The 24,988-nt window shown below is 38.9% G+C and overlaps 1 protein-coding gene across 2 annotated transcripts in view; it reads left to right on the top strand.

Annotated features, from left to right (window-relative positions):
- Positions 1-1,180: 1,180 nt before the first annotated feature.
- Positions 1,181-24,988, top strand: part of LOC124253461 (arf-GAP domain and FG repeat-containing protein 1-like) — a 49,861-nt gene continuing 26,053 nt past the window's right edge. For both annotated transcript variants that reach the window (XM_046687240.1, XM_046687238.1), the window contains exons 1-2: positions 1,181-1,366; positions 19,186-19,279. In XM_046687240.1, the coding sequence (XP_046543196.1) occupies positions 1,203-1,366; positions 19,186-19,279 (258 nt within the window). In that variant the 5' untranslated portion in view covers positions 1,181-1,202. The remainder of the gene's footprint in view (positions 1,367-19,185; positions 19,280-24,988) is intronic.

Below are 24,988 nucleotides of genomic sequence, written 5' to 3'. Positions count from 1 at the left end.
TGTTCATGAAATATTAGTCATCACTTTAAAGTAGCAAGCTGCATCATGTTATACATATCTGCAATAACAACCTGGATGGGAAAATCTGAAAAATGACGCTATACAGTTTTTTTCGAGAATTGTTCGTTGGTAATGAAGCAATCATCAATTGTGATATTTCATCCACTTCCCAACACTAGTATGCAGTAAAGATCATGAAATTATTCGAAATGTAGCAAAATATGTTAAACATTGTGTGCCTCTCCGCAATGTATAATCATTGTCACTTTCACTATATCATCATATATTATTGTTGAACGATGTACATGGGCAGATGGCCTAAAAAACGAATAAACGATATATTTCACATTTTTCTGACCACATCACTTGAAGCGTCATAAAATCTCCTCCTTGCCTCGCAAGGTACGGGAGGTGAGGGTACAATGTTGGGTTCCACGAAGCGATCTTAGTTTACGACCACCATAATATTCATACCGTAACAAAGACAGTCGTATGGCTAAAGCCGATTTGTTGAACGTGGTCCAGCTCTACACGTGCGTCTATATTAAAAAAATAACGACTTTCATTATGTAGCCACTTGAAGTCAGCAAAGTTAGAATATAATGCTTGTCACAAATGTTTTCCCATTAACCAGTTACGTATCCCTAAGTGAGGTGTGGCGGGCAGTCTTTAGTTTTGTGCATTTGTGTTGTGCTGCTCTGCATGTGCATTCATAATCGAATATTTTGTTTTCAATACGTAGATGATATTTGACTTTACTTTTCAACAACTGTTTGCTTTTTTCTGATCGAATGAGCTGATTAAATTGATATTTTCATGCACATTCGCTTGGGCCTAGAATAAACATAATATATGACAAGAAAAGACAGATATTTTCTGATTACGTATTTTCAGACTGAACTTACTGATCTAGCGCTGATCTTAATGATCTTGTGAAATGGGCGGAAAGAAAAAAATCACTGATCTTCATTGAGTGGATGATTTGTCGGATACATTATATAAGGACGACTTCTGAGTTCAGTCCAGTCCGACGTCAGCTCATGACCAATCAACAAACTATATACATAAAAAATAAATGCAATTGCCCTCGGGAAACATAAAATGTCGCTTTCAGTTGTGGTATGCAACTTAGGCGATAGCTTTATTACGTCCCTTGATAGTTTCCATTTCCGTACCGTTTCGCCAATCTCCGTACGGTAGAAATGGCGTCGAACAAGAGAAAGCAAGATGAGAAACATCTCAAAATGTTACGGGAGATGGTGGCCCTACCCCACAATAAACAATGTTTTGACTGCCACCAGAGGGGCCCGACATATGTGGACATGACGATAGGATCGTTCGTCTGCACATCGTGCAGCGGAATCCTGTAAGTACCCCCAGGTGCCGGGAATGACACCGACTGTCTCCGGTAATCGATGGCTTGTGTGGCACGATTCCTGCCGAAATGTCGCATTATAATTTACGGTTTCAATGTTTAATTTGAAAGGAATAGTATATATATAGTTTTGTATCCGGCATACACTTTTATTATCAGCTAATTGTTTTACTTTACCTCTTTATGAGTAGAAACCGGCCTTTGAGTGTACACAGTTATAAGTGGTTTCTGCCCGCAGGCGTGTAACTGTCAAACGAGGAAACAGACATATCCCGTTGTTAGACACGCATAGACTGCGACAGAACGATATCTTCAAAATGCAGTAACATGAAGTAGATACAATTTGACTGCAATCTTAGTTACCAATCTGACGTTTGATTTATTCTAATATTACATGATGATTTCAATTCTTTTTAGAGGTCTGCCAACTTACAAAGTTCAGTCTTAGTCATGCATGCACAGTATATTGTGTTATACAACATGAGACTTCATCATGTTCACATGAAATGTTCAATATTTATGCCAATACACCAGACACTACAGTTTACCTGGTGCAGTTCGTAGTGGTAACTGCATGACTACTGTATCTCGCACTGCACACTGATCTTAGTGCCTTTTCCCTGCCTTTTTACCCACATTCAGCCCTCAGCCCATGGATCCCAGGTCCAACTGAATACTCCATTTTGATCAGTTGCCTTAACAAACTTGATTTGGGGTTTTCACACCTATTTGGATGAATTAATCCTGCCTATGAAGTACACAATGCCATTTTAGAAAGTGGTCAAATGTAACATATGTTATATTTGGGATTACACTTTCTTAGTAAAGTACAGATGCTAGTACTTTTTGGGTTGAGTCCCATCCGGGATTTGAACCCGCACCCTCAGAGTCAGGCACCTATTAAATCGTCAGCACACAAAGTCAGATGCCTAGACTATATGCTATATAATCCTGCCTAGTTTGAAGTAAATCCATAATTTTTTATCAAAAGTTGATTATGGTCCTCTTTTGACGATGATCAAGTAGAATTTTGCAGGTTTATTCTTCCTAGTAATGTGTGTGCTGTTCAGTTATAAATAGTGATGACATTAACATGATAAATAACGGTATACTGTAGATTGCTAACATTGCTAACATTGTTAATGAACCTGTACTTGAATATACCCACTGTGTCAGCCATGAACACATAGGTCTTTCTCGGTTGTTTATAAACTATTGCCTTTCATTGCATATTTGTCTTCCATCCCATGTTTGTCCCATTTTGTACTGAAGGTGGGATTGATTAGCGCATAAAAGTCCAAATAGTTTTGTTTAAAATGTCAATCAAGTAACAATAACTTATGAACTTATCATTGAGTCTGCTACTAGCCGGGTTTTGTTATCATTTGCAATTTAGTTGCTGTAACAAGTTGCTGTGATGATCATGGTGCACAATAAAATAACAGTAACTGAATTACAACAAAATTACAGCATAGTATTAATATTAATAATAATAATATTTAAGTGTCTGAGACCCCCATTTTGTTGTCCAGGACCCGTGAAAGTTAAGAGTATGAGTCCCAGGGACCCTCAAATACACGACTCAATGTAAATGCCTGATTCATTTTTGTCTCCTCTGCTAAAACGTTTCATGAAAGCATGTAAAAGATACACCTGCTATAAGATTACCGGTAAGTGAGTTAGAACATGAAATCACTGTCGACAGGACCTTCTGACAACACAAGGTTATGTACCATCTACTTTAGTTTGTGTTCCAAAAGCACCAGTCCTTGTCCCCATGAGATAAGTGGACAGCGAATAATGTATTCATAGAATGGATAGTGTTTGGGATACTAAGATATATCTATTCTTAGTTGTGATGCTAACTTAACCGACATGCTAAGCATAACATTCTGCAAGGTTTAGATTTGATTTCCTGATGTGTGAGTACTTATTGGAACCAGCATGTCTGAAGCTATATAATAAAATTGGGAGAGTTCACCGAGGCATTGTATTTCTACGTTTCTGTGTTTTTAAGGTTACTTCAGTGAATTAAAAAAATGTCTCAAATTTCAAATATTTCAAGGATGACATAATGCAGTAAAGAGATTGTTACACTTATGTGTTATGAAGAAGAAATATGTATTATGCCCACCATGGATTCGTTTTGTGCAGTTTCTTTCACAATTAGCTAGTAATTTCAGTTTTTCAGTTGTACAGTGAATCTAGACAACTTCTTTCAGGATATGTAATAACTTAATAAGAAGGATGATGATGATGATAATGATGATGCCATGTGTGGATGAGATATGTTCATGATGTTCACAGATGATTTTGATGGAATGAAATATTTAGAACCTGACATAGGCTGGAGTTTATCTTGTTGTAGACAAGAAGACATGCCCTATCGCCAAGGATAGAACTGTATTTCCTCACAAGTGTGCAGCAGGACATATATCTGCCATATATGACCGTAGATAAGCCGAATTTTGAGGACCAGTTAAGCAGTCTGTAGAAAGGGGTTAGCTTATCAGTGGGTCAAACTCATTTTCCTGGTGGTATTGGCTATGAAAATGTCATTGTATTCTCATTGTGTGAAAGAACAAGAGGAAATGACTTCTGTAGGTTAAGAGTATCAAGTCTAATTTGCAATTAAACACCACTAGGCAAGATCATTTATTATTTAGAACATTTTATTACTAGATAAAGTAATAACAGGATTTACTTCAATATGGATGTGTTGACACTCTATTTCCTTAAGACTGATCATGATGAGAAGATGAACGAAGGTTGGTGGTTTGGCGTATATTTGGAACATACTACAGTCATCCCTTGCAATAATGCTCTTCGCGATACCGCGGATTCGTCAAACCGCGGGGTAATTCATGGCTCCCATAAAAAAAGTTGCCCAGTGATCACACATATTCACATCATCGAAAATAGCACATCAACAAATCCGCTCTTGAGCTCTGGTTAATCACGTTGTAAACTAGTGAAATTCAGTGCGGAATGCAAATAACAGTGTTTATCGTACATATCCATGGTTTTTCAGATGCTTAAAACATGCAGGGTTCTTTTCAATTATAATAGATGAACAGCGAAACATCGTAATAACTTTATCATAAAGACATGCCAATCATCAGCCGAGTACTTACAACGTTTGCTATGATGCAAAACACCGCGTAATTGCGCGGGTAAACACTGCCATCCGAGAATGTATTATGTCAGAAAACACAATTTATTTGATTAAATTCAATCCCATTTTCATTCATTAAAACTGTTTACAATAACAACGGAGAAACCGTGAGTGAAATGGCATTACCTCATTCCATACAATGCCCGCTTACCACATTCGTGAGGGTCTGTTTTTCGTGCCTACCGCGATAGCACCAATTTCACATTTTTCTCAGCAATCACGAACAGATTACAGCCTTGTCATCCACTGACCCCAAGACCCGTGTTATTATTGACTCATTGAAGTCATATTTGACAATAAAATTGCCAACATTTTGTTTTTACAATCAAAGTGGCACGTACCGCGGGAAGTCAGCAGTGACTGGTCAAACTGTCTCCTACGTAAAATGTATCCAGCCAGGTAACCAAAAGTGCTTAGCAATGTTAATTATTATTTAAATATGTTTGTAAAAAAACATGCATTATACTTATACGATAGCAATATATAAGATCTCGGTTAGAATAACTGCTTGACATATAACTTATTCTGATACTAGTAATGGAATAGAAATTCTTTGATGTTATATTTTCGGATCGTTTTTAACTGAATCACCGGCTCATTGGACCAAAACATCGATCTGTGCCCAACTGATTGCTATTTCCGGCTTAGTTGAATAACAGGTAGCATTTTACTTGGCCTTTGTTCCGCGTTATGTAATCGTTACTATAACGCGGGTGTCTAATAACATGGGGGGTCATCCATGGACCCCAAGACCCGCGTTATGGCGAGGGATGCCTGTATTTTAATACTGATTTTAAGGGTCAAGTAAGGACCTCGGCTTATCTGTAAGATTGACTTATCTACGTCATATATGGTAGTCAGGGCTCCAGATAATTTTTCATGATCAGGAGTACGTACTCCTTATTTTTTCAATATAGGAGTACTGGAAAACAATAAGAGTACATTTAGAGTACTGAATGGAATTTAATGCCATATCAGTAGTCTTGTGTTTCGTTCCATATATGCACCACAACATTGCTACTCTTGTGTACACAGGTCAGTAGTAAATGATTCTGAAACCGTACACCATTGCTGTGGTCCGTATCTGCTACGTTTTTACAATTGTTTCCTACCGTATCGTGCTTATTTTATATCCCTACATACGCTGATACGGTCCTTATCTGGAGCCCTGGTAGTCAATGCTAGTCACACCGTTTGGGATCTATGTGTGCCAGCTATACAGAAGACTTTTCAGTAAAAAACATGGATATCTGTTTAAAATTCTGGTCATAAACATGATAGACCATGTTCCTATATTCAGCTTATTTTCCGTGTTCATTTCCATTTTTCAGGTGTAGAGGCCACCTGAGGCTATTGTGTTACTTTTAAGGTAGACCACTGTATTGATTCTTGGGACTATCATTTGCAGATGCTAATGGACTGTTGCTATGTAGCACGGTGTGCCATTAGCTGGTGCTAATGGACTGTTAGCTATTAGCTATGTACACGGTTATAGTCACGGTACAGTAGCTGGTGCTAATGGACAGTTAGCTATGTAGCATTGCGCGGTTATAGTGTACAGTAGCTGGTGCTAATGGACTGTTAGCTATGTATGCGGTTATAGTGTACAGTAGCTGGTGCTAAATGGTACTGCACGGTTATAGTGCTGGTGTGGACTGTTAGCTATGTATCCACGGTTATAGTGTACAGTAGCTGGTGCTAATGGACTGTTAGCTATGTATCACGGTTATAGTGTACAGTAGCTGGTGCTAATGGACTGTTAGCTAGTGTAGCTGGTGCTAATGGACTGTTAGCTACGGTTATAGTGTACAGTAGCTGGTGCTAATGGACTGTTAGCTATGTACTATGTACGGTTATAGTGTACAGTAGCTGGTGCTAATGGACTGTTAGCTATGTACGGTTACGGTTATAGTGTACAGTAGCTGGTGCTAATGGACTGTTAGCTGTAGCACTATATACAGTAGCTGGTGCTAATGGACTGTTAGCTATGTAGCACAGTTATAGTGTACAGTAGCTGGTGCTAATGGACTGTTAGCTATGTAGCACGGTTATAGTGTACAGTAGCTGGTGCTAATGGACTGTTAGCTATGTAGCACGGTTATAGTGTACAGTAGCTGGTGCTAATGGACTGTTAGCTATGTAGCACGGTTATAGTGTACAGTTATGGAGTGCTACAGTAGCACGGTTATAGTGCTAATGGACTGGTGCTATGGTAGCGGGTTATAGTACAGTACGGTTATAGTGTACAGTAGCTGGTGCTAATGGACTGTTAGCTATGTATCACGGTTATAGTGTACAGTAGCTGGTGCTAATGGACTGTTAGCTACAGTAGCTGGTGCTAATGGACTGTTAGCTACGGTTATAGTGTGTACAGTAGCTGGTGCTAATGACTACGGTGTTAGCTATGTATACGGTTATAGTGTACAGTAGCTGGTGCTAATGGACTGTTAGCTATGTAGCACGGTTATAGTGTACAGTAGCTGGTGCTAATGGACTGTTAGCTATGTAGCACGGTTATAGTGTACAGTAGCTGGTGCTAATGGACTGTTAGCTATGTAGCACGGTTATAGTGTACAGTAGCTGGTGCTAATGGACTGTTAGCTATGTAGCACGGTTATAGTGTACAGTAGCTGGTGCTAATGGACTGTTAGCTATGTAGCACGGTTATAGTGTACAGTAGCTGGTGCTAATGGACTGTTAGCTATGTAGCACGGTTATAGTGTACAGTAGCTGGTGCTAATGGACTGTTAGCTATGTATCACGGTTATAGTGTACAGTAGCTGGTGCTGCTAATGGACTGTTAGCTATGTAGCTGGTGCTAACGGTTGTTAGTGTACAGTAGCTGGTGCTAATGGACTGTTAGCTATGCTATGCACGGTTATAGTGTACAGTAGCTGGTGCTAATGGACTGTTAGCTGCATTATAGTGTACATCAGCTGGTGCTAATGGACTGTTAGCTATGTATCACGGTTATAGTGTACAGTAGCAGAGTAGCTGCATTAAAAACATCAACACAGGCCACTGATCTACAATCAGCAATGTCGCAGAACAGTATTGGATGACAGAACACACAAAAAACACAACACCCGTGACATGACATAGCAGTAGGATAGATGGCAGCTTGTCGTGGTAATATGGGCTGCAAATTATGAAATAACATGCAGGCATTTTTATGTTTATTCTAGCTATCAAATATAACAAGTTGTATTTGTGATATATATAGGACTGAATGGTATTACTGTTATGCAGCAATATGCTTTCCATGGATGATATATTTTCTGTGTATTGATATGTAAGATGGAAAAAAACTAAACATTAAAAACATGAAAGATAGATTATTTTCTCCTCAAACCTCACTCTGATATTCCTTTTATGGGACCCACAGCATTTGTTTTGGGCCTTAGTCTCTGGAAGAGAAGAGCTGCATGTACAATCAGTGTCTTCCAGTATCAAGCTCTTAATCTCACAATATATTGCTGTATTACCATAGTAATTTTGAAGGGTTTTTTATCCTGTGGATTACTGTTTTAGTTGCACACACAAAACATGAGTATCCATGATAACAGTTATATAGTTTAATTATGTAGAAATGCCAACTATAAATATTTTGAAAGATTCATGGCAATGTATTTCTCCAAATTCTGATGATACAGGTATTATTATTTTTCATTTTGAAATAAAGTTGCGTACCTAACTTTTTTTCAAAATAAAAAAGACCTTTCCCAATATTTTTTTTATGTCCTCTGGCATTAATTAAAGGAAGATAGCTTTGATAAACTGGTACAAGTTGACACGGTTTCTCCTGTCCATTATGTACCAGGTACTGTACAGAGTTATGTCCCTTGAAGTCAGTCATGCTTGTGGTGATTGCCAAATTCAATTGTTGCTGACACAAATACATATATCCTAGGTTTTGCAAAATCTCCATTCCATTGCCACAATCTATATTTAGCAACACTGAACTGTGAACGTACCTATATACATGTAACTCTAGGTAGTTTGTGATTGGTGTTGGAGGTGCAACTACCATTTGCTGCCCTGTCACCAAGATGCTCCGGCATCATGGGGCATTGGCCTTGGAATATCTGATATACCTAATTTATCATCTGTTTAATATCATGGGTTGAATACCAGATTTACCCAAATCATGATGTGTTTAATATTGTAGGTGTGATACACTTATAGCCCGATTTACCCGATTGATGATCTATTTAATACCACCAAATTTTGATCAACGATCTGACAGTGTTGTTAATATTACCCTGTGATCTGCCTGAAGGTACACAACTATGAAAGGTATTTGTCCTTCTCTCACACACACATGCACTCTCTCTCTCTCTCTCTCTCTCTCTCTCTCTCTCTCTCTCTCTCTCTCTCTCTCTCACACACACATATCAAAACCTTGCATCTTGAGTATGCTGCAAGTGTGGAAATGAGCGCATTATAAATGTGCACTTTTATCATTATTAAAGCCATGCGAAGATATGGGTTAGAACATTACAGTTGGTCTTCAGCAACCCATTAGAGATGACTAATGGGATCGGGTGGTCTGGCTTGTTGACGTGGTTGGTGCATATAATATATATCATCATATCCCTAGTACTTAAATCTATGCTCATGATGATCTAAGTCACTGGATTGTCTGGGAGTGCTGTTGTACAAGAGTATCTTAGTGTTAAGTTTATCGCAACTCCCATACCTTAACACAGCTTTACAACAATCTTAGCGATAAGGTCGGTTTGTACAAGTGCATCCTGGTCCACACTGAATTATTTACAGACCCAAAGTTATCAAAGTTATCACACAGCCATTTAGTGCAGTAATACAAACCTGATTCTCCCAGCTCTCTGTCCTCATTGTCTTGTTGATGTTCAAGGGTCATGTTGGTACCTGTGTTCAGGTTGATGCCTGTCGTGGGATGTTCTCTATCTCTGTGATAACCTACTTGCTTCTGTACCATGAACAGATAGTGGCCAGGGCCAAAGCTAGGACACAGCGACTGTACCCACACATTGGAGTCACGATTCCACGTGTGTCAGCAATGATTTCTCCTGAGATGCTGGAATAATAACAATATATGTGTCATGCTTGAGCAGCGTGTTCTTATATTGTTATTGCTGATATACTAATGTTGATGATCTGAGAATTGATTCTCAGCAACTCATGATTAAGTCGTAAGAGGCGTCTAACGGCTAGTCAGGCTCGCTGACTTGGTTGACACATGTCATTGTATCCCAGTTGTGTAGATCAATGCTCATGCTGTTGATCACTGGATTGTCTGGTCTAGACTGAATTATTTACAGACCGCTGTCATATAGCTGGAATATTTCTGAGAGGGGCATTTAACTACAGGCAAAACAAACACTTTTGTGAATGTAATGTTTAAAAGGTCCATTTTCAAGACTGTTTATGTTGAATACCCTTTGAGGATGTATTTTTTGCACATTTCATTTTGAAAATTTATGTTCCCACTCACAACATAAATCGTTATTTTCAATCTGTAGTACATGGTGTTATTCAAGTAGTTCATGTTGTTACTCAAGTAGTACATGGTGTTACTCAAGTAGTACATGGTGTTACTCAAGTAGTACATGGTGTTACTCAAGTAGTACATGGTGTTACTCAAGTAGTACATGGTGTTACTCAAGTAGTACATGGTGTTATTCAAGTAGTACATGGTGTTATTCAGGTGGTACATGGCTTTACTCAAGTGGTACATGGTGTTACTCAAGTAGTACATGGTGTTACTCAAGTAGTACATGGTGTTACTCAAAGTGTTATTCAAGTACATGGTGTTACTCAAGTAGTACATGGTGTTATTCAAGTAGTACATGGTGTTATTCAGGTGGTACATGGCTTTACTCAAGTGGTACATGGTGTTACTCAAGTAGTACATGGTGTTACTCAAGTAGTACATGGTGTTACTCAAGTAGTACATGGTGTTACTCAAGTAGTACATGGTGTTATTCAAGTAGTACATGGTGTTATGGTGTTACATGGTGTTACTCAAGTAGTACATGGTGTTACTCAAGTATGGTGTTTTACTCGTGGTACATGGTGTTATTCAAGTAGTACATGGTGTTATTCAGGTGGTACATGGCTTTACTCAAGTGTTACATGGTGTTACTCAAGTGGTACATGGTTGTTAGTGTTACATGGTGTTACATGAAGTAGTACATGTTGTTACCAAGTAGTACATGGTGTTATTCAAGTAGTACATGGTGTTATTCAGGTGGTACATGGCTTTACTCAAGTGTTACATGGTGTTACTCAAGTAGTACATGGCTTTACTCAAGTGGTACATGGTGTTACTTAAGTAGTACATGGTGTTACTCAAGTAGTACATGGCTTTACTCAAGTGTTACATGGTGTTACTCAAGTAGTACATGGTGTTACTCAAGTAGAACATGGTGTTACTCAAGTAGTACATGTTGTTATTCAAGTAGTACATGGTGTTACTCAGGTGGTACATGGCTTTACTCAAGTGTTACATGGTGTTACTCAGGTGGTACATGGTGTTACACAGGTAGTACATGGTGTTACTCAAGTGTTACATGGTGTTACTCAGGTGGTACATGGCATTACTCAAGTGGTACATGGCATTACTCAAGTGGTACATGGCATTACTCAAGTGTTACATGGTGTTACTCAAGTGGTACATGGTGTTACTCAAGTGGTACATGGTGTTACTCAAGTAGTACATGGTGTTACTCAAGTAGTACATGGTGTTACTCAAGTGTTACATGGTGTTACTCTCATGGTGTTACATGGTGTTAGGTAGTTACATGGTGTTATGGTGTTACATGGGTAGTACATGGTGTTACTCAAGTGTTACATGGTGTTACTCAGGTGGTACATGGTGTTACTCAAGTGGTACATGGCATTACTCAAGTGGTACATGGCATTACTCAAGTGTAACATGGTGTTACTCAAGTGGTACATGGCATTACTCAAGTTGTACATGGTGTTACTCAAGTAGTACATGGTGTTACTCAAGTGTTACATGGTGTTACTCAGGTGGTACATGGTGTTACTCAGGTAGTACATGGTGTTACTCAAGTGTTACATGGTGTTACTCAGGTGGTACATGGTACATGGTGTTACTCAGGTGGTACATGGTGTTACTCAAGTGTTACATGGTGTTACTCAGGTGGTACATGGTGTTACTCAAGTGTTACATGGTGTTACTCAAGTGGTACATGGTGTTACTCAAGTAGTACATGGTGTTATTCAAGTAGTACATGGTGTTACTCAGATGGTACATGGTGTTACTCAAGTGTTACATGGTGTTACTCAAGTGGTACATGGTGTTACTCAAGTGGTACATGGTGTTACTCAAGTGGTACATGGTGTTACTCAAGTGGTACATGGTGTTACTCAAGTGGTACATGGTGTTACTCAAGTGGTACATGGTGTTACTCAAGTGGTACATGGTGTTACTCAAGTGGTACATGGTGTTACTCAAGTAGTACATGGTGTTATTCAAGTAGTACATGGTGTTACTCAAGTGGTACATGGTGTTACTCAGGTGTTACATGGTGTTACTCAAGTGGTACATGGTGTTACTCAAGTGGTACATGGTGTTACTCAAGTGGTACATGGTGTTACTCAAGTGGTACATGGTGTTACTCAAGTGGTACATGGTGTTACTCAAGTGGTACATGGTGTTACTCAAGTGGTACATGTACATGGTGTTACTCAAGTAGTACATGGTGTACATGGTGTTACTCAAGTGTTACATGGTGTTACTCAAGTGGTACATGGTGTTACTCATGGTGTTACTCAAGTGGTACATGGTGTTACTCAAGTGGTACATGGTGTTACTCAAGTAGTACATGGTGTTACTCAAGTGGTACATGGTGTTACTCAAGTGGTACATAGGTGTTACTCAAGTTGTACATGGTGTTACTCAAGTAGTACATGGTGTTATTCAAGTGGTACATGGCATTACTCAAGTGGTACATGGTGTTACTCAAGTGGTACATGGCATTACTCAAGTGGTACATGGTGTTACTCAAGTGGTACATGGTGTTACTCAAGTGGTACATGGTGTTATTCAAGTGGTACATGGTGTTACTCAAGTGGTACATGGTGTTACTCAAGTAGTACATGGTGTTAGTCAAGTGGTAGTGGTAAAAGGTGTTACTCAAGTAGTACATGGTGTTACTCAAGTGGTACATGGTGTTACTCAAGTAGTACATGGTGTTATTCAAGTGGTACATGGCATTACTCAAGTGGTACATGGTGTTACTCAAGTGGTACATGGCATTACTCAAGTGGTACATGGTGTTACTCAAGTGGTAAAAGGTGTTACTCAAGTGGTAAAGGTGTTACTCAAGTGGTGGTTACTCAAGTGGTACATGGTGTTACTCAAGTGGTACATGGTGTTACTCAAGTGGTACATGGTGTTACCTCAAGGTGGTAATGGTGTTACTCAAGTGGTACATGGCATTACTCAAGTGGGTACATGGTGTTACTTCAAGTGGTACATGGTGTACTCAAGTTAGTGTTACATGGTGTTACTCAAGTGGTACATGGCATTACTCAAGTGGTACATGGCATTACTCAAGTGGTACATGGTGTTATTCAAGTGGTACATGGCATTACTCAAGTGGTACATGGCATTACTCAAGTGGTACATGGCATTACTCAAGTGGTACATGGCATTACTCAAGTGGTACATGGTGTTATTCAAGTGGTACATGGCATTACTCAAGTGGTACATGGCATTACTCAAGTGGTACATGGCATTACTCAAGTGGTACATGGTGTTATTCAAGTAGTACATGGTGTTATTGAGATCTTATCCAGAGCTCATACATGACTATGCATATGTAAATGTGACTGTCATCCAGATCAGGTTACTCTTTATTCAGTGTGTATGTTACTGTATAATTGATGAGGGATGGTATGGTGTGCATGAAATATGAATTCTGTAGAGGATGTTGGGATCAGCAGCGGCCCAGCTGTGGGATCTAGAAGTCAATACTGTTCAACAAATCTAACACCTAGCATGGTTAAATATTTCAGTGATACATTAGTAACTGGGATATTTCACAGATGCAGTTACTGTGGGCTTGTCATGGCTACTGTTGATGTTTTATATAATTTGATATAAATAATATTTTGTATATTTTCAACATATGTCAGAATTTGGGACGTTCTGTGGCCAGGGTTTGCCAAATTTAGATATCGAGGTTGTTTGACTCTTTGGCTTAAATGATGTACCAGTATGATTACCTTTAATGATGGGATGATCTTTGTGAAATGTTAGCAATTTTAGCGTAAAGGTGACTTGTACATTACTGTTAACAGGAGCTACAAGGATGGATATGCCTTATTTACATTACTGTACTCAGTGCAGTGTTACAATGCAATGTTAAAATTATAACAGGATAAGAACCTCGCTAAATCTCAATGGAAATATTTCCTCCTGCTTTACCTGCCATGGGCATTAGGTTTAGAATTGGAGATAAATCTCTTCAACGGATGTATGAAATAATCATGTGACCTTGTGTTTCTATTCAGTCATCAACAATGGGGACATTATCAGCTTGTGGTAACTCCATATAGTTCCTTGTAAGGTTCGCTAACCGTCAAGACAGTAATCTTTTGCCATCAGGATGAAATACGTCTCAGATCTAGTGAAACAGTAGCCTTGTTTACCAGGCTGAAGGTGCACGGAATTGAATAACTTTACTTCCTGGATGCAAGATAGAGATCACTGTTTTGTGGTTGTTACATGTGTTGTCCTTTCCTGACAAGGTCATAATCGAAGATCTCGTCCTAATTTATCAAAAAGGTGACATGGCAGGTGGACAGAAGAATTCAAACCACACCAAAATATTGAAAACATTCGTATCACTTGTTGCTGTATAATGCTTTAAGTCCTGGCCATGTGTAGCACAGGCCCTTGTGTCTTTGCGAGGATTAAAGATTTTTAAAAATATTGTTTTTGAGATGACCCCCCACTTGAAATGCTTCACAGTACAATACATCATGTCAAGACTGGTGCACCCCACCCGCCTGCTTTGCCGATCGCTACGCTACCATCGCATGCAATCGATTTAAAACTTAATGTAAACATAATCGTGGATGATTTGCCCATCAAACACTACTCATGACACCTACCGGGTACCAGTTCTTTATTGTTATTTCTGCAAGTCGATTGAAACCCGATTTTGACTCTCAACTAAATGATTTTGTCACAAATGGATGATGATATATCCTGTGATGTGTAGTGCATGTGCAGCATGCACAAAGGCAATGCCATAGTGAACTTGGGGCCCAAAGTTAGCCCCTATACTTATTGCTGTTTAGTCATGCTGTTGGTGGTTGCCTCTAACAGGGTCAAATCAGGGCACAATTGCTTCACATTTGTAAAATCAAGTAAGGACTTTGATAAAACCAAATACGGGTTTTGATAGTCAAATAAGGACTAAAACATTGCCAAATAAGGACTTATTGTTAAACAAAGTGATTTTAGGAAATGTTTCTGAAATCATGGATTAATGTAAATATGATGTAAATTTGAGTTTCAATCAGTAAAAAAGACATGAATTTTCGTTTTTGTTCAATTATTTTAAAACTTCTACTGCGGAACAACCAGGATTTTATTGTAGTGATGGTGGGGATGTAAATGTGTAAATTGCTTCATTATGGCCTGTGCTAGATAAGCATGGTGATCCTTCTGTCTTTGATGATATCAGTGCATGGTACGCATGGACTGCGAGGTATGCAGCCAGTGTAATGTGGCCACATACCATCCATTGCTTGTCAATACAGGCTATCGTGGCCCACAACAACCTGTGTCAGTAGCACTATTATCTATTGATCTTACACTAAGATAGCATACTAAACTAAATTGTAGAGATTTTTTGTCGTCAAGTAGGTGGTAATGTACGGACTTTAAAGTTTATTACACAACTGAGATTAGCTGCATGAAGGGAGGAAAACAATAATTTCAGGTCCTTCGAAATGACCTGGGGATGTAGACATGGCTAAGATTCCGAATTAGTGAACAAATAAGTGAGTGTGTAAATAAAGCTTTAACACATTCAACACAACAGGCTGAAAAACAGGCCAAGATGTCACGAGTCCACACTCCACTGGCATTTCCTGCTAAAAACCTTCTGAATAACAAGAATTAACCAAAAACTTTCATCTAAATCTGAAAGTTTACATACACAAGAATAGTATCAATCAGCCGTTTGTGGTTGGGGCCCAGTCAGTGAGGTATCTGTAATGAACTAAGAAACTAAGGTATTTTATTTCCAATGTTTTTCATTAGTTTGAGGCGTCCTCCCAGTCAGTGTGAACCAACAAAGTACAGGATACAAGATAAGTGGCTGAAGTTGCCCTCCTTGGCCATTTCAGGATGCAATTGGTTGAGTCCTGAATTCAGCTCACAGTGGTTGTTTGATTGAAACATCAAGTCAAACTGTCCTTGTTTTAAGTCTAATGTTAAACTATTTTTGTGTGTCCCTAGATTGCATCAAATCTCAACACTGAGGTCCCCTCTTCATTTGGTACACAATACGATCCTTGTGTGGAGTCACCATAGCCATATACTTAATTAATAATAATTGAAATACTCTTCTCACTCACTCACTCACTCACTCGCTCATCAAACCACCCTACTGTCTTCTGTTTAGTTCACTCACTCACTCATTCACTACCTCACTCAGTCCCTCACTTCATCCTTCTCTCCTTCATTGCTTTACTCTTTCACTCTTTCCCCCACCCAACCACTCACTACCTCACTATGTCTTTCCTTTATTCCTTCACTCTTTCACTCACTCTTTCACTCACTCACTTCTGGTTCACAAGTCAGTCACACATATTTCAGATTCATGCTTCTTGTGATTGACAGCAGTTTGGCCTAGATTCGTGAAACGTGTACATTGTCATTGAGATACAGTCTCACTATGTAACCTGATACACTTGATAAGAGCTCATCAGTAAACAAAGTCTATTGTGTTGGTTGTATACCGCCATTGTGTACATTCACTTCTTCATCATGATCATGCAGCATCTTTCATCTGAACCAGTACTGTCAAACAAATATTCACTCAGGGGTAGAAATAACTTTAAAATTGATAGTGTACTCCGGTACAGTGGCACATGTAAAGTCACTTGCCCTGATAATTTTCCCACTATACCGACCGTTTTCTTGCTCATTTTTTAAATATACAGTGTGATATACAAATTTGCTTGCCCGACAGAAAAAACACTGGACTCAGACGTCGGGCAATGGGTTATTTCCACCCCTGTCACTGCAGTCTAGCAAGAACATCTGTAGTTTGGGGGCACAAGTTGGCTGATGGCTTTAGCTGCCACAGATCGATGTGTAGAGAGTTGCCTCCCTTCAGTGTGCCAGATGTATATCATCCCATGCAGCTGGTTGACATTAACATATCCCTGCAGCTGGGTTGCACTAGCGTGGTTAACATCACCATACCCATTCAGCTGGGTTGCACTAAAGTTGTTGTCATTAACATACCCATTCAGCTGGGTTGCACTAAAGTGGTTGTCATTACCATACCCATTCAGCTGGGTTGCACTAAAGTTGTTGTCATTAACATACCCATTCAGCTGGGTTGCACTAAAGTTGTCATTAACATACCCATTCAGCTTGGTTGCACTAAAGTTGTTGTCATTAACATACCCATTCAGCTGGGTTGCACTAAAGTTGTTGTCATTAACATACCCATTCAGCTCTGGTTGCACTAAAGTTGTTGTCACCCATTCAGCTGGGTTGCACTAACATCATACCCATTCAGCTTGGTTGCACTAAAGTTGTTGTCATTAACATACCCATTCAGCTGGGTTGCACTAAAGTTGTTGTCATTAACATACCCATTCAGCTCGGTTGCACTAAAGTGGTTGTCATGATCAAACCTCTGCAGCTGCGTTGCACTAATGTGTTGTCATTACCACACTCATGCAGCTGGGATGCACTAATGTGGTTGTCATCACACCCATGCAGCTGGGTTGCATTAAAGTAGTTGCTAACCTCTGCAGTAGTTGTCAAGATATTTTGAAAAACCTCATGAGTGGCTGGGTTGCTTAAATATCCATTGTTATTTTGAAAAGGGTGGTCATGAAAGGCTCATTGCTTAAATATCCTATATGGCACGTGTGTTCTTTGTTACATAAGAGACAGGTACTTGACAGAATCTTGTTGCTTACATGTTACATAAGAGACAGGTACTTGACAGAATCTTGTTGCTTACATGTTACATAAGAGACAGGTACTTGACAGAATCTTGTTGCTTACATATTACATAAGAGACAGGTACTTGACAGAATCTTGTTGCTTACCTATTACATAAGAGACAGGTACTTGACAGAATCTTGTTGCTTACCTATTACATAAGAGACAGGTACTTGACAGAATCTTGTTGCTTACCTATTACATAAGAGACAGGTACTTGACAGAATCTTGTTGCTTACCTATTACATAAGAGACAGGTACTTGACAGAATCTTGTTGCTTACCTATTACATAAGAGACAGGTACTTGACAGAATCTTGTTGCTTACCTATTACATAAGAGACAGGTACTTGACAGAATCTTGTTGCTTACCTATTACATAAGAGACAGGTACTTGACAGAATCCTTACATATTACATAAGAGACAGGTACTTTACACTTGACAGAATCTTGTTGCTTACCTATTACATAAGAGAGACAGGTACAGGTACTTGACAGAATCTTGTTGCTTACCTATTACATAAGAGACAGGTACTTGACAGAATCTTGTTGCTTACCTATTACATAAGAGACACTTGACAGAATCTTGTTGCTTACTTGACAGAATCTTGTTATTACATAAGAGACAGGTACTTGACAGAATCTTGTTGCTTACCTATTACATAAGAGACAGGTGACAGAACTTGACAGAATCTTGTTGTTGCTTACCTATTACATAAGAGACAGGTACTTGACAGAAATCTTGTTGCTTACCTATTACATAAGAGACAGGTACTTGACAGAATCTTGTTGCTTACCTATTACATAAGAGACAGGTACTTGACAGAATCTTGTTGCTTACCTATTACATAAGAGACAGGTACTTGACAGAATCTTGTTGCTTACCCATTACTATTACATAAGAGACAGGTACTTGACAGAATCTTGTTGCTTACCTATTACATAAGAGACAGGTACTTGACAGAATCTTGTTGCTTACCTATTACATAAGAGACAGGCTTACTATTTGACACTTGACAGAATCTTGTTGCTTACCTATTACATAAGAGAGACTTGACAGAATCTTGTTGCTTACCTATTACATAAGAGACAGGTACTTGACAGAATCTTGTTGCTTACCTATTACATAAGAGACAGGAGACAGGTACTTGACAGAATCTTGTTGCTTACCTATTACATAAGAGACAGGTACTTGACAGAATCTTGTTGCTTACCTATTACATAAGAGACAGGTACTTGACAGAATCTTGTTGCTTACCTATTACATAAGAGACAGGTACTTGACAGAATCTTGTTGCTTACCTATTACATAAGAGAGAGGTACTTGACAGAATCTTGTTGCTTACCTATTACATAAGAGACAGGTACTTGACAGAATCTTGTTGCTTGTCATGATCATGATTTGTTTGTTTGTTTCTAGACGAGGCCTGAACCCACCTCACAGAGTCAAGTCCATCTCAATGGCAAGCTTCTCTGTAGATGAAATGGATTTCCTCAAGTGTCATGGGAATGAGGTAAGATGGTTGTCTTGTGTGTCAATGTATGGCGCCTCAACTATATGACATGTCTTGTGGCTTTGAACATACCTTGTCCATGGACATGGTGTGCAGTGCCACTGAGTTTGAAATAGTTGGGGGTAGTGGGTGTCCTTGGGGGCAGGGGATTTGAATCAAGGGTACATTTTCAGATTGACTCACTTTCTAGGGGGGGGGGGATTTGAATCAAGGGTACCAGATTTGGGGGCAGGGATTTGAATCAAGGGTACATTGTCAGATTGACTCACTTTCTAGGGGGCAGGGGATTTGAATCAAGGGTACATTGTCAGATTGACTCCCTTTCTAGGGGGCAGGGGATTTGAATCAAGGGTACATTGTCAGATTGACTCCCTTTCTAGGGGGCAGGGGATTTGAATCAAGGGTACATTGTCAGATTGACTCACTTTCTAGGGGGCAGGGGATTTTAATCAAGGGTACATTGTCAGATTGACTCATTTTCTAGGACTACGAACTGATTGTCATTCAACATGACCATTGTCCAATCGAACTTAAATAAATTCATGAAAATGTTAAAAATATTTCTATATTGTTTCCAGTAAAGCAGGGCCGAGGTGGCCCTGTTGTCTAAGGTGCAACAATTCACATCGTTGCCCCTAAGGCATTCCAGAATCCCGAGATTGGTGGTTTGAAGCCCAGTTTGCCTTGATTGTGTTGCTGGGCTTGTGGTGCCATTCCCTTGCAATGTTTTCAACTGGATGTAAGACCTGACTCAGGGGTGGAAATAACTTTAAAATTGCTAGCGTACTCCGGTACAGTGGCACATTTAAAATCACTTGCCCTGATAATTTTTTCACTATACTGGCCGATTTTCTTGTTCATTTTTTAAATAATCAACATAATTAACATTGGTAAATCAACTGGACACCGGTACAGCGTGATATGCAAATTTGCTTGCCCAACAGAAATAATCACTGGAATGGGACGTCGGGCAATGGGTTATTTCCACTCCTGTGACTCATCCTGATATGACTGGAATACAGTTAGAAGTGGCCCCACCACTCAGGCACTGGCTCAAGCATAGACGATGTAGGAACCAATTACCATTAATCATTTGGACGATGCCAAGGACTCCATGACCATAGTTTACTTATCACAAATACCATATCACAAACTGGCTGCTCATCGGGTTGTAATTCTGTATTAGATCTTTTGCAAACATGTATTTGAAAACTGTAGTTTCTTTCAAAATGGTGAAGCCCATTTCTGGTGTCCCCTGCCGTGATGTTGCTGGAATATTGCTAAAAGTGGCGTAAAACCAAACTCAGTCAGTCAGTCTTTCAAAATGTTCTCATGATATGATGGAAAACACATTCTTGTATGTTGTGACATGTGCTAGGGACTGTATCAACCATTTCCTAATGGTGAAAGTATGGTGATTCTGGGATAGAGCTGATCCTCAGCATCTTTGCCAGTAATAGGAAGTGACCCAGTGTGGATTCTGGGATAGATTTGGTTCTTAGCATCTTTGAGGGTCAAAAGAGATGACCCAGTGGGATTCTGGGATAGAGTTGGGGCTCTGCATCTTTGCGGGTCAAAAGAGGTAACCCAGTGTGGATTCTGGGATAGAGTTGGGGTCTGCATTTTTGCGGGCCAAAAGAGGTGACCCATTGGGATTCTGGGATAGAGTTGGTCCTTAGCATCTTTGTCGGTCATAAGAGATGTCCCACTGGAATTCTGGGATAGAGTTGGGGTTCTGCATTTTTGCGGGCCAAAAGAGGTGACCCATTGGGATTCTGGGATAGAGTTGGTCCTTAGCATCTTTGTCGGTCATAAGAGATGTCCCACTGGAATTCTGTGATAGAGTAGGGGTTCAGCATCTTTGCCAGTCATAAGCAGAGATGCCAACCCTCCGGACTTTATTGGAATAATCCTGAAAGGCGCATGTTGATTCCGCCATCCAAACAAAGCCAAATTCATCCGATTCTTTTTCAAAATATAACAAAGATACAGATAGTCTTACTAACTGGACCTCTAGATTCATCTTTGACTATAAATAATGATAATTAAATAAATACAACACTTTATTTACATAAGTTCTCAAATTGTTTACACATAGAAAGTAATTCAGAAGTTGAGTAGGTTGCCTGATAAATTCCATGCACTGTTTATTTTATTCACTTGACATTCACAAACACTGCTGTCGAGTACTGCAAACCGGTTTCAGTTATATAAAGATGTCTATGTGTAATGACAAGCTTTGTTCCTTGAGTGCAACAATGTATAGGAATCCCTAATTTGTTGGGAAAATTCCTAAAAAAAATTATCTTAGGGAACTCAGATTCCTCAGCATCTTTGCATGATAGGTGACCCATTCTGGGATATAGTTGGCACTCTGCGACATTGCCAGTCATAAGGGGCATCAACTAGGTGGTCAAGCTTGGTATGTTTGTTGGTTATGTCTGACAACATGTGTATTCCCTGGGTGTTTTTTTGTGTCTCTTCAAGAACTACTGTATTTTGGAAGCTGGGTACACATGTGTTCTAGAACTGTACAGATACACCAGCCACTGGTCTGGTATTGTCAACAAGGCTGCACGTGACCCAGTTGTTGGATCAACAAGGTTCCTCCACACGTGAGTTGGTGTTGTTTTCCAAACAAAGGTGCAGCTGATAACCCAGTTTACATCACTGCGCAGAAGATGGACAGAAACAATCTAGATGTTGTTTACTTGATTTTCTGATCTTACTTGACTGTTTTTTTGTTGTTGGTCAATTCATATTAAAATTGAAAATGTGAAAGTGTGGAAAGATTGTGATACAATCTTCTTAATGTATCAATACTGATTGTACCAATACGGTCTTCATGACACTATTTTCATGAAACCTTCAATTTCAACCTTCAGTATCAACATACTCAATCTAGTTTTTTACTCTTGTCATTGTTATTGAAACATTTTTTTTATAGAAATGGCCTCTGCAGCAGCTAATTTTTTCAGCATTCATTGTTGGTCTATCATTGATTAAGGGGAGTACAAAGTACAGGTCAACCATGTGCTTCCCATTCCATGAAACACCGTACAGGTCAACCTTGTGCTTCCCATTCCATGAAACACCGTACATCTCACCTTGTGCTTCCCATTCCATGAAACACCGTACAGGTACAGGTCAACCATGTGCTTCCCATTCCATGAAACACCGTACAGGTCAACCATGTGCTTCCCATTCCATGAAACACCGTACAGGTCAACCATGTGCTTCCCATTCCATGAAACACCGTACAGGTCAACCATGTGCTTCCCATTCCATGAAACACCGTACATCTCACCATGTGCTTCCCATTCCATGAAACACCGTACAGTTCAGGGGGTCGGTATATGCTCGCATATCATGAAAAATATGACGCGTTATTGTGCTTAAGAGAAACAAATATGTCTGCCTGTTGAAGCATAAGATTTAGGCTGGCCCCAAACTATACATACTGCAAGTTTATTTGGATGCAAAACTGTGCATGTCTAACATGCAGACATTACTGAAACTAACAGATTTGACAAGTCATTCTAATATTTCCCCCCTGATAAAAAATGCTGTCAGTGTTTGGAGTGTCTATTACAGATTTCCGTCAATCAAGCACCATATTTTGATACAAAAGTGGAAATCCTGTGTCTGAGCATTAGAATAAACATGATCTTGAGGCTTACCTCAGACCTCCAGCAGACATGACAAGATATGACTAGAATACAGGTAAAGTGCCATTAGAACAATCGCATTCTCACTCACCCACTCTGGCTCAATGATTATAGTATCAGTTGTGACATTTTCTGTGAGAATATGAAATCCATACTTGTGCTTATTTGTTAGTGACTAGTGTAAGTTACACAGATTTTTTTAGCAGCCTTTATGCATTTTTGCATATTCTCATAGCAAGGACTTTCATCCTCTAAACCTGCTAATTTGAAATGTTTATCACAAACATGTCTGTGCTCTTTTTTGACAGTGATTGTCTTTTTATATATATCTTTTATTAAATATGATTATTCTTTGGAAAAGTTATTTCTAATTTTGACCAAACTAAAGTAGTCTAGATATATGACAAAGTAGTCTGCCTGTTGTAAGATATCTTGAAGCTTTGCTTCATGTAAGCTAAGTCAGTCATTCTCAGATGAATTCCCAGAAATCTGTGCAATATATTTAGAAACATCCATCAGCACATAACAGGAATTAATGTCTTCCTGTTTGAAAATTAATGCATACTGACAGAATGTGAAAAGAGCAGCTATATATGGTCTTATTATGACTTTCATACTCATTTCCTCACTGGTTCAATAGAACATCAATGTCTGCCAACCACTCTGCTACCCCAACCTACTTTCACATTACAAAGTTTTGGCTGAAATATTCAAATCAGCAAGTGGAAATAAATAAAATAATTAAATTTCAGCTTCACATAGATCTTTTCATTTACTCATTTGACTTAACAGATGATAGATGTTTTGATTGTTATTGGTGTTCTACTGTACTTTAGATTTTAGGAAGAATGTGATTTGGGTTAATTAATGATTTAAAAAAAAATATGAGTTAAGGTCCCATGATAACGCAGTTGGGGGATATCTTATTGAAATATTTGTCAGTTTGCCGTTGCAAGTGCCGATAGTATCTTCTGAAATTAAGTATATTATTATGATAGATCTATTGTTTTCATTTATAGAAACTAGCAAGGTTGTAAGGACATATGATGACTGAACTGCAACTGAAGATGCCATGTGTGTTTACGTATTATAGTGTTCCCCTAGGATTCAGAAAGGGCAGGGTAAATTAAACAAAAAAGGGCACTTCATAATCTAAAAGGGCACTTTGGTGAGGATTATTGAAAAATAACAATAACAAAATGTATATGAAGTCAAATGCTCTTATAATTTTATTTCTAAAGTTCATTTATTACTCTTCTCATTTTGTATTTTAAGATCAAAATTTGAAAAAAAAAAGTATTTCAAGACATTAACCTGTTGTCACATTTGTTTACAATTTCACAAAACACGCTAAAACAACAATTTACAGTCTTCTTTTCTTTCTTGCCAAGCATCTGTTCACAACTTTTTTCAAGTCAATGTCTGAAACTGACGATGCATTCAGGCTAACCATGAGAAGTCCGTTGCAATTTTGAACACTGAGTCTGTTTCTATGATCTGTCACAATCAGTTTCACTTTTGAGAACACTCTCTCTCAACTTCAGAAGTGGACAATCACAGTTGCATGAATGGACAGTAATTGAACAATGTTTGGATTCAAGTTTCCAAGTTGAGGCTTGAGTCTTCAAAATGGTGGAGGGTGAACTGGTGTCAAGCTCCTTTACTTGACTCCACTCAATCTCTGTTTGGTCGACATTAAGTCCATTTCTGCCCTTGGTGTTCCACTTAGAACATAATGAACAAAACATCATTCCCTTCTTTTTGTCATCTTCTGAGTACCTCGACCAGGGACGGTTTTGTTGCCACTTTGTGTCAAATGCAGTCTTGTGACCACCATCTTTCTTCTGTGTTGGATTAACTGACTCTGTCTCGTGTGCCCTTGAATTTTCATAGGAAACTACCTCTGACTCGTCCGGTCTGAAAAAAAAAAAAATTACAAAGTTCATATACCATATTCAAAATATTCTTAGATATTAAATTTGCAACATAATTATTAAAACAAAAATATCACACAATAATACACCTGAGCGTAAGTATCTAC

The sequence above is a fragment of the Haliotis rubra genome, unplaced genomic scaffold (genome assembly GCF_003918875.1).
Source record: "Haliotis rubra isolate DU_JTF1 unplaced genomic scaffold, ASM391887v1 Scf540, whole genome shotgun sequence".
In the NCBI taxonomy this organism is placed as follows: domain Eukaryota; kingdom Metazoa; phylum Mollusca; class Gastropoda; order Lepetellida; family Haliotidae; genus Haliotis; species Haliotis rubra.
Note: the sequence above shows the minus strand (reverse complement) of the source record. Positions and strands in the feature narration are given on the sequence as shown.